This window comes from Octopus bimaculoides, chromosome 11 (genome assembly GCF_001194135.2).
Source record: "Octopus bimaculoides isolate UCB-OBI-ISO-001 chromosome 11, ASM119413v2, whole genome shotgun sequence".
NCBI classification, from domain to species: Eukaryota; Metazoa; Mollusca; class Cephalopoda; order Octopoda; family Octopodidae; genus Octopus; species Octopus bimaculoides.
Genome location: NC_068991.1, coordinates 74,798,749 through 74,809,176, shown reverse-complemented (window position 1 = coordinate 74,809,176; position 10,428 = coordinate 74,798,749). Strand labels below are relative to the sequence as shown.

At 33.7% G+C, this 10,428-nt stretch overlaps 1 protein-coding gene across 1 annotated transcript in view; it reads right to left on the bottom strand.

Annotated features, from left to right (window-relative positions):
• Positions 1-10,428, bottom strand: part of LOC106883236 (protein MON2 homolog) — a 690,047-nt gene that overhangs the window by 566,090 nt on the left and 113,529 nt on the right. Inside the window, exon 14 of the mRNA XM_052972014.1 lies at positions 5,636-5,766. Coding sequence (XP_052827974.1) covers positions 5,636-5,766 — 131 coding nt within the window. The remainder of the gene's footprint in view (positions 1-5,635; positions 5,767-10,428) is intronic.

Genomic DNA, 10,428 nt, shown 5'->3' with positions numbered 1-10,428 from the left:
ATACAAAAAAAAAAACATCATTTCATTAATATTTGTAATGAACTCCTTGAATATCGCTTTCATAAATAGAAAAAGTAAGACTATACGCACAAGATATATACAAATAATAATAATAATAATAATAATAATAATAATAATAATAATAATAATAATAATAATAAATGATAATCAATAGTTTAATTGAATGTGTTCCTCCTTATTTTTAGAATTGATTTATTTTCAATTATATGGAAATTTTGCTTTTTGCTTTCCTTATTTAAGTACGTTAATGCAATGCTAAAAGAAATAGTTATAATCAGCAACATTAACAATTATTTCAGTTCCTGCTATAGAATATGTTCGGCTATTCACTTTCACACTATTGAAACTGTAAAATAAAACCAAAAAAATAAATAAATAAATAAAAATAAAATAATAAACCTACCAAAATCTAATTTAGATTAAATTTCTAAATATTTAGAGTATCATTCCACACATTATCCACCCCTTTATCCAAAAGTACTGCCATTTATTTGTAATAATTTTAAGGTTAAAAAGTACATAGGGCTTTCCTGTTTCAACAAAGAAATTCAAGATTTCATTGTATGTACTATTAAAATTTTTCAAACACAAACTCACACACACACACACACACATATATATATATATACACTCATAAACACACACACCATATTGAACATGCATTCGTAAACCTCCATTTATGATGCAAAATAATGAACTGGCAGAAATCAAATTATCCCCCTCCATTAAGCAAATAATATAAAAAGACGATTAAATACGTTATGAATCCCTCACCACCACCACCACAAGCAGAAAGAGATGTTGGATAATCACATGGTTTAATCTCACCAACAAAGCTCAAACATTTTTATGCTCAATCAATAAACGTTTTCCTGTGGATCACAGTTATAAGAGTTTTATAATAATAACTTAAAACTAACTTATTGTATATCAAAAAAAAAAAAAGAAACATGTAAAGTACAGCTACAAGTAATCCAGCAAAACGAGCAGAGATAAATTGCTCATGCAAAAACAAAGAATGCATTCCCATCCAATCAGTCATGCAATGCTGAGGTCTACATAGCAGAGGTCATCTCCACAAACAAACCTAAATACTAGAGCATACAGTCGGTACAGTGGAGAGTAAATTCAAATATCATCTTTACAATCATACCTCTTTCAGAAGCACAGAAAAGAGCAATGCCACCAAACTATCCAACTAAATTTGGAAATTGAAAGAATGCAATACTAAATTCAAAGTTCCTTACAAATTCTAGAATAATGTAAGACATATGAATTGGATAAGAACATGCAGGTTATGCAAGTCTGAGAAAATTTTTTACCTTAATGATTCATAAAAAAATGACACAACTATTTTAATGTCATATCTGTGATTATTAAATGTAGACACTAAAAGGTTCCTTTTAGCATCTTGGAAAAACTTAGGACCCCTGATTTAGTGGATTTAGCATAAAGTGATAGATATGGAAACACACACATATTGACATACGCACAATTTACTTAAAAACCTCTCAGTGAAGCAACTAAACTCATAAATATGTGAAAACCTAGAAACCCTAGGTTAAACAGATTTATCATACTCTGGCACATCATGAAACTTAAGATATACATACACAATATATTTTAGTTTTGTTACAGAATTTGACAGATTTTACAAACTGAGATATTCAAGCAAGTTAGAAATTATGCACTATATTTCATATGCAAGTGCAGCTGCAAGTTGACATTATAGTATCATAGTAATACAAGGATGTTTCCTTGTTGCTCATCTGCTAATCACTATAGCAAGAATCTTCTACTCTGAGTATGAAACTTTAAGTAATGCAAGAATGAGTTGATCCCAACACAATAACTTAAATATCATCCCTAGATACTGCTAGGTCATTCTTTCAGGGTATTAACTTACAATTAAGTTAAACCAACGATTACCTTTATTGAAATTACTCAAATATTTCCATTCTCCAGCACAACAGAAACACAACGGACATTGAATTTTGTTCTACCTTTTCAGATATGAAATGGAACACAAGGAAAATAAGCCAACTAAGGAAGCTCTAGATGGTCACTCAGCCTGATATTAATTACCAAATCTTCATCAAATCACACACTGTTGTCTTAAACAAGATACATTGGATAAGGTAGTCTAGGGCAATGTTACTCAAAGTGATGGTCCGTAGACTGGCATCAGTCTGCAAGCCATCAGCTGCTGGTATGCAGCCAGTTTCCAGAAAAGAAAGAAATATTATAAAATGCTTATGAAACGCTTATGTAATATTTTATTATTTATTCACAAAATAAATATAAGATAAAAAAAGTTGTCAGCTTTTATTATATTCATTATATATATTGTTTCCGGTATAAATTAATGTTATGAAGAAATATTACCGGTCCCTGGAACATTGCAAAAAAAATTGCCAGTATGCCACTTCAGATAGTTTGAGAAGCACTCGTCTAGGGTACATTATGCCTCAAAAGAAACTACAGTATAGCAACAGCTAGAGCATCATTGATCATAATTCTGCTCAAAAAGGAGCCCAGCATGAGGTTAAATAATTATACAAAGACAAATAAATTACTATTGCTCGTTAAAATGAACAAACCAATCAACAGAATAAAGCTGATCACTGAGCTTCTCTCATGAAGTCAATAGAAAAACAGTTGTATTTTCATCTTTGTGGTAAACTGCATGTAACATATAACAAAGGTAATATCTAAGATTTGGAAACCATTGTTGATTAAAACCAAGATTTATAATTCAGCACAAAATGCTGGGGTTTTTATGAAGAAACTTTTTCTCAAACATTCTATGAAAATACCTAAAGTTGACAATCAACAATATTTGGAAACACAGTATTTCTGAAGAAATTTAATTTCATTGCCAATCTATAGACTTAGAATTCAGATTTCCTATTAATGAATAGATTAATATTCATTTTCATTAAAGAGAGAGAAAAAGAGAGACACACACAAACAGACAGAGAGAAAGAGAGGGACAAATAGAAAGAGAGACAGATAAACAGAAAGAGACAGAGGGGCAGAGAGAGAGAGAGAGTCAAAGACAAAAAGAGAGAGTGTTTGTGAAATAGGGAAGCTAAGAGAAAACAGAATAAAGATATTCATTTAATTTTTTGCTTTGTTTTGTTTTGTTTTTTTGTTTGATTTTTGGTTCTGTGATGATATTGCTTCCATAACGAAGTGAAGCCCTGTTATCAATACATTCAGAATTACTTAATAAAAGCAAATAATCCGAGAAAATTAATTTAATCCTTTCTCACTTGTAAGAGTAATTCTAAACAAGAACAAACATGATTTCACTATTAAAATCCACGTGAAAAAAAAACCCCTCATTTTGGGGTTTCTTTTAATGTTTGCCATAATGTGATACATAATGCATGTTATTTTCCAAGAATCCCTCGAGTTGAGAGATTTGTAAATCCACTGCATGGGCAAATTCTGAATCAAACCTGACCATAATGTCTTTTATTAAGACAAAATCCTTCCTAGATATTTTGCATCAATATTGCCCAGCCTTGCACAAAATCTGGTTCTATGATATAAACTTCTTATTTTAAAGAGATTTAAATTCGATAAAATTTTCTGTCACAATTTCATGTTAATTTATGTTGTAAACACTAGCTTAATAATAACATAGTCTTTTTTTTTTTACTAAACTCTTTATTAATTTCAGAATTAAGTGGAACAAAGGCAATGTATTTCATTAGAAATATTGTAACAAAAGGGTTAACGAACCAACAATTAACCCTTTTGTTACAATATTTCTAATGAAATACATTGCCTTTTGTTTCAAATAACTTTGGAAATAATGAATAATTTCATTAAAATAACTTTTTGTCATTTATTATTAAGCGAGTGTTTGGAATATAAAATTAACATGAAATTGTAATGGAAAGTTGTAATTTAGATCACGTTAAAACAAGTTTGTATCATAAAACTAGCCACCATTTCAGGCAGGTTGGTATCGAAAGGGCTAAATCAAGCCAGTGAGGGACCTTTTATGTAGCTACTTGCCCTACAAGAAACAGCAGCCAAATTTCTCTCATATCACACGCTATATCATCTTCAAAGAAGGATATAGTGAATAATGTAGTCTTAGATACATTCTGTCTGAATAAAAGGTATTATGGTCATACAGGAATTCCTCTAATCATGGCTCTATTTCAGATATATTTTAAATTTCATATTGACCAAAAGACTTTACTTTCAATCAAACCACCCATACCAACATTTTTTTTTCCTTTTTCGACATCTACATTATATAATTCTTTGCTTCAATGAGCAACATAATCTTACTATATTTATCTCTTAATTCAGTGCTATTATTACTTAGTAACAAAGCTGTTTTATATTCTGAGATCAAATTACTTGTGATTTTTTTTTTTTTCCTTTTATCCTGCCAGTGTTGATGAAACAAAGTACCAGCAAAGTACTGAGAGAATCAAAGTTATTGACTAATCCCCTCCTTCTGTTATCATTGAATGGGTGTGGTAATAAGGTGCAGAATGCCAGGCTAAACACCAAAGCAAATTTAGTTTCATTTCCCTATGTCCAGAGTTCAAATCTCGTCAAAATTGGCTTCACTTTCCATCTTTCAAGAGTCAGTAAAATTAACACCAAGCATATACCGGGGATCAGTTCAATGACGAATAACCCATCCTTGCCCCCCACTTACAAATGTACAGTCTTGTGTCAAACAGGGAAGAATCATTATTACGTAGTACATGCCATGCCCAAGGGATGCGGCAGTTAAATTTTTACTTGCATATACCAGCAAAATTACCTTTCTAAAATACAGTGCCTGTTCCTTTAGAAAACAGTATCCCAGGTCACAAACCTGGAAATAAACAAGATTTTTCCCAAGAGAAAGAGACAGATGGAAAAGACTACTACCAGTCTAAGCTTGCAAGAAATCAGCACATGTCTTCCAAGTTTATGCCAAACAACCACCAACTCAGCAACAAAGTAGAACCACAATGCCCCTTCAACCATAGCCATAAGTTTACCCTTGATAATTACAAATTCTACATTACCAGAACCCACTTCATGCACCAGTCAATCGACTTTCAGCTTTCTAACACACCATGAAGATCTCATTTTAAACAATTTACTTAATAACTCTTCAACACATTTATATCCTTGCATTTCCAATTTAATTTCTCTTCTATCACTAATATACAATCCAAATTAAAATTTGACCCCAATAACTTCATTCATTTATACCCCATTCTCCTGATCTAAGAGAAACTTAGAAAGTATCTTCCCTTCAGAACAAAGGATAAACAACTCTGGAGAAACAATGACAGGCATGGAACAAAACATTTTCCAGTACTGTATCAGTAAAATACATTTAAAAACCAAATCTATTTTTTTTTTAAATTACATGAAATTACTTGGAATCTCAGCCAAAAGGCTTCTCCACCTTTGAGTTAAGATCAACATTAAAAAAAATTACATTACATTACAAAAGAAAAATTGCATAAATCATTTTGATGGAATATACTCATTATATAACTGTTGTACAAAAGCTTTTCTTCCTTAACTAAATTGCAGCATAAACATTAATAAAATATAAAAGTGAAATATGAATGTTATTTACCATGACAGGACCAACATGAGCACCGACAGGTAAAGATGCAGTAGGTAGCGCAGTACCCACAACAACCACTTGACTTCTTTCAACGGCTTCCATTCCCACTGACTGAGCATCTTGGTTTGCATTCTTGTTAACTGGAAAAATCGAAAAACGGAAACAATAAATAAAATCAGGCATGGCTGGGTGGCTAAGAAGTTTGCTTTAGAATCACATGGTCAGCGGTTCAGTCCCACTGTATGAACATAGTCTCAATCGGCATTCAGAACAATCATTCCAGGTGATCCATGCCTAGTCAGAGAAATTGATAGACAGAAACTGAAGAAGTCTATCAGATTGGAGCCTGGTGTAGCCATCTGGTTTCACCAGTCCTCAGTCAAATCGTCCAACCCATGCTAGCATGGAAAGTGGACGTTAAACGACGACGACGACATGACAGGCTGCTTCAGGTTCATCTAGTTATAATACAGTTCTATATTTAACTGATGAGGAATTATGTACATTATTTACATTATTTATATTTGACACATATGGCGTAGTGGTTAAGACCGCGGGCTACTAACCCCAAGATTCCCAATTCGATTCCAAGCAGTAACCTGAATAATAATAATAATAATAATAATAATAATAACATTGAAAAATACTTTAGGAATGAGAACCCAGGTTCGAAATTTCCCCAAGACACCTGATGAAGGCTGGAGTGTATATCAGCCGAAATGTTGTGTTAACAACAAACAAAATGAGGACAAATATCTATCAAATGTAAGTAATGTTCATCTCGTCATGTTGGATTGTTGAACTCTACGCATTTTTCTTCTCTCTCTGTTTTTTTTACCTCTTAATCCTTTCTGTCGAATGTGTAGGCTTGAAATGTAAAGGACTTTTCCATTCTTCCCAAGCATTAAACTAATACACCTTCTTGTTCCTACACCTGTCTTCGTCTTTTGTTTTCTGTAAATTTGAACTATATATATATATATATATAAACACACTCACACACATCTCTCTCTCTCTCTCTCTCTCTCTCTCTCTCTCTCTCTCTCTCTCTCTCTCTCTCTCTCTCTCTCTCTCTCTCTCTCTCTCTCTCAATGTGTGTGTGTGTGAGCCACAAAATTCATCCCTGACTGCCATGTGGTGGATTGTGTACTTCAGTGGCCCTAAGAGTTATACTAGCAGTGAGCACTTTCCTGATAGGGCTTTCCATGCTGGACAGGTCAAAAGACAGAGACCAGATTAATAAGGACCGCCTGTTCCCAGAGTCAAAGATGAATTTGCTTAAAGCCAACACACCACCTCCAAGAAAAAAAGCAATGTTTACAGAAGCACTGAAGACAAATCAAAACAAACAAAATTTGGGAGAGGAAGGCCTTCCATCAAGAAAACACATCAAGCCCTGACCTGGAACTCACAAAGGAGACAGATGAGAGGAACTCCTAAATATATCTGGAAGTTGGATACTGAGGTAGGGCTGACAAAGTCGGGCTCCCACTGGAAAGGAGCAGAAAAGACAGCCCAGAGTAGAAACCAATAAAGAAGAGTAATCAAGGACCTATGTTCCAGAGGGAGTGAAGGGTTTAAGTGTGTGTGTGTGTGTGTGTGTGTGTGTGTCCATCCACCACTTGACAACTGGTGTTGGTGTGTTTACATCCCTGTAACTTAGCAGTTCAGCAAAAGAGACCAATAGAATAAATACCAGGCATCAAAAAATTTTTTTTTTAAGTAAAGGATCACTTCATTCAACTAAAACTTCTACAAGGTGGTGCCCCAGCATGGCCACAGTCTAATTACTGAAACAAGTAAAAGAGAAAAGCTAAAAGATACAAGTATTCCTGAGTGCTAGTATGCTAGATTATTCAATTCATTGCCAGAATATCCAGCTGTAATTATACAATCTAATTAAGATGAATTCCCAGCATACACCCTCATAAATAATGAAAACTGACTGCAGAGAAAAATTTCATTTTCATCACGTTGGCTATTGAACCCACGAATTCTCTGAATCTTTAAGAATTCAGCTGGAAAACATAGCTTCCAACTGCTTTATTATTAATCTTGAAGGATTCCTTCTGAGAAAGAGGAAAATATTTAAGTAAATTTATTTACAAATTCTCTAATTATTGAGAGATTATAAATCATAAATCACTTGATCGTAATGTCAGCTGCTTCTGTCATAGTCCCAAGTTGACTGATGGCTTCAAAGTGAAGATTGGTAAATGGAAACGGTAAAGAATTTGTGTTTGTGTGAGTGCATTTCTGTGTCACTGCCTTCTTACATGCATACATACATGTATGCATACATGCATGCATGCATACACACACAAACACACATACATACATGTACACACATAACAGGCTTCTTTCAGTTTCCATTTATAAAATACACTCACAAGGCTTCAGTTGGATCAAGACTATATTCTTTTATTTGTTTCAGTCATTTTACTGCGGCCATGCTGGAGCACCGCTTTCAGTCGAGCAAATTGACCCCAGGACTTATTCTTTGCAAGCCTAGTACTTATTCTATTGGTCTCTTTTGCTGAACCGCTAAGTTACCGGGACAGAAGCACACCAATATTGAGTGTCAAGCGATGATGGGGGGACAAACATATACATATATATATATATATATATATGTATACAAGTGAGTAAAAATAAATACAAAGAAAAGGGTTTTGTATGATCGTGTATAGAGGAATATATTATTTTATTTAAAAGAGCTCCATCTCTGTCTGTTTTTTATGTTTTTTATTTATATTTTTGTAAAATTTATGTGGGATATAGAATATGGAATATATAATATATAATATAAAAAAAGATGGATGGTACAATGAAATGAAGTATTGAATGTCTTATTGAATATATGGAATATGTCTTATTGAATATATGAAATATTGAGTGTTCAATATAAAGGATTAAATATATAAATATATAAAGGCGAATACGTATTTTCTATACCTTGTGGTATTTCATCATGGCCGGTATGACAGACTACAACAGGCTTCTTTCAGTTTCCGTCTACCAAATCCACTCACAAGGCTTTAGTCAGCCCAAGGATATAGTAGAAGACACTTGTCCAAGGTGCTACACAGTGGGACTGAACCCAGAACAATGTGGCTGGTAAGCAAGCTACTTACCACACAGCTACTCCTGTGACTATAGTACATGATAGTTGCACAAGGCGTCACACAGTGTGATTGAACCTAGAAGCATGTGGTTGATAAGCTTCCTCATCACACAGTCATGTGTGTGTGTGTGTGTGAGAGAGAGAGAGAGAGAAAGAGAGAGAAAGTGGGAGAGAGAGAAACATTATGTCTGTATATTTTGTACAACAGATATTTTTTTCTTTTTTCTACTCTAGGCACAAGGCCTGAAATTTTGGGGGAGGGGGGTCAGTCGATTAGATCGACTCCAGTACGCTGATATTTAAAAGAATCTTATTGTGTTCTTTAGTTTACACCACATCTACTGGTTGTGTATGTTTATGAAACTTTGTTCACAACATCAATTAAACGTGATTTGTGACCATCTGTGCATCAGCAAAAATATTCACTTAACAAGATTAGGGTTAACAGAAAACATTTCAACCAATTCCACAGAGATTCTTGTTAATTCCTCTGTTTCTTGTTTCTGTGGACCATTATACTTCACTATTCTTTTCAATAGTCTTCAAAAATCATCAAATAAATAAATTTTTTAAATGCTTTCATATTTCTAAATTCTCTCGCTTATTCCACTTGAAAATTCTCATCATCAATACTTTAGAATTTTAATGAGCACTCAATTTCGCATTCTATTGTGAAAAAATACGAAATACAAGGGCAAAAAATTTACATTTCCAACTCTTTACTGAATCCCAATTTCACAGTTAAGAATTACAGAATCTTTTTCAAAATCAAGCATTGCTTTGAACATCTTTTTATAATACTAACTGACCACGTGCCATCAATAATGACAACTAATTGTAGTATTTTATATATAAATAAGGTACAAAATAATCACACATACAAACATTCACATACTTCCCTTGTACACACACACACATACACACATATACTCACACACAGTTGAAACGCTGATTTTGTTCACCCCTTCCTTCCTTATTTATCTATCACCCCTTCCTTTCTCTCAGTGCTATTACTTTCTCTCACTTTCTCTCAGTCAGGGCTATTACTCTCACTACTTCTCCTTCACTGAATTACTATTTTTTCTCTTCCTCCACGTCTGGCTTGATTCTGGACAAATATATAAAAACACTATGCTTGTTATTATATTAGGAGATATGCGAAGGCATGGGAGTGAGGTTGAGACGTTTGCCTCTCAATCATATGATTCCAAGTTCAGTCACGCTGCATGGCACCTTGGCCAATTGTCTTTTACAGTAGCACTGGGCCGACAAGAGTCTTGTGAATGGATTTGGTCTACATGTGTTTGTTTGGTGGTTGTAAACAATGGCTTTGCTAAAAGTGTCAAACGCTTACAGTCTACCACAAAAGCATGTCTGGGTTTTTTGTCATGTCTTGACATGTTGCAGTCTTTGTGAATGAAAAGCCTCATTCATGCAATGATATTTGTTTTCAGTTCTCCATGTAAACATGCCCCGGCTGTTTGTAGTTTGATACACAATAGATAATTACATCACTCAGAAACAAGTGGGAGCTGGCAACAGGAAGGGCATCTGACCATAGAAAGCCCTGCTCTAACACACTCTCATTTGACCCATGTAAAAGTATGAGAAAGTAGACATTAAAATGACAATGATGATGATGATGATGATGATGATGATGATGATGATGATGATGATG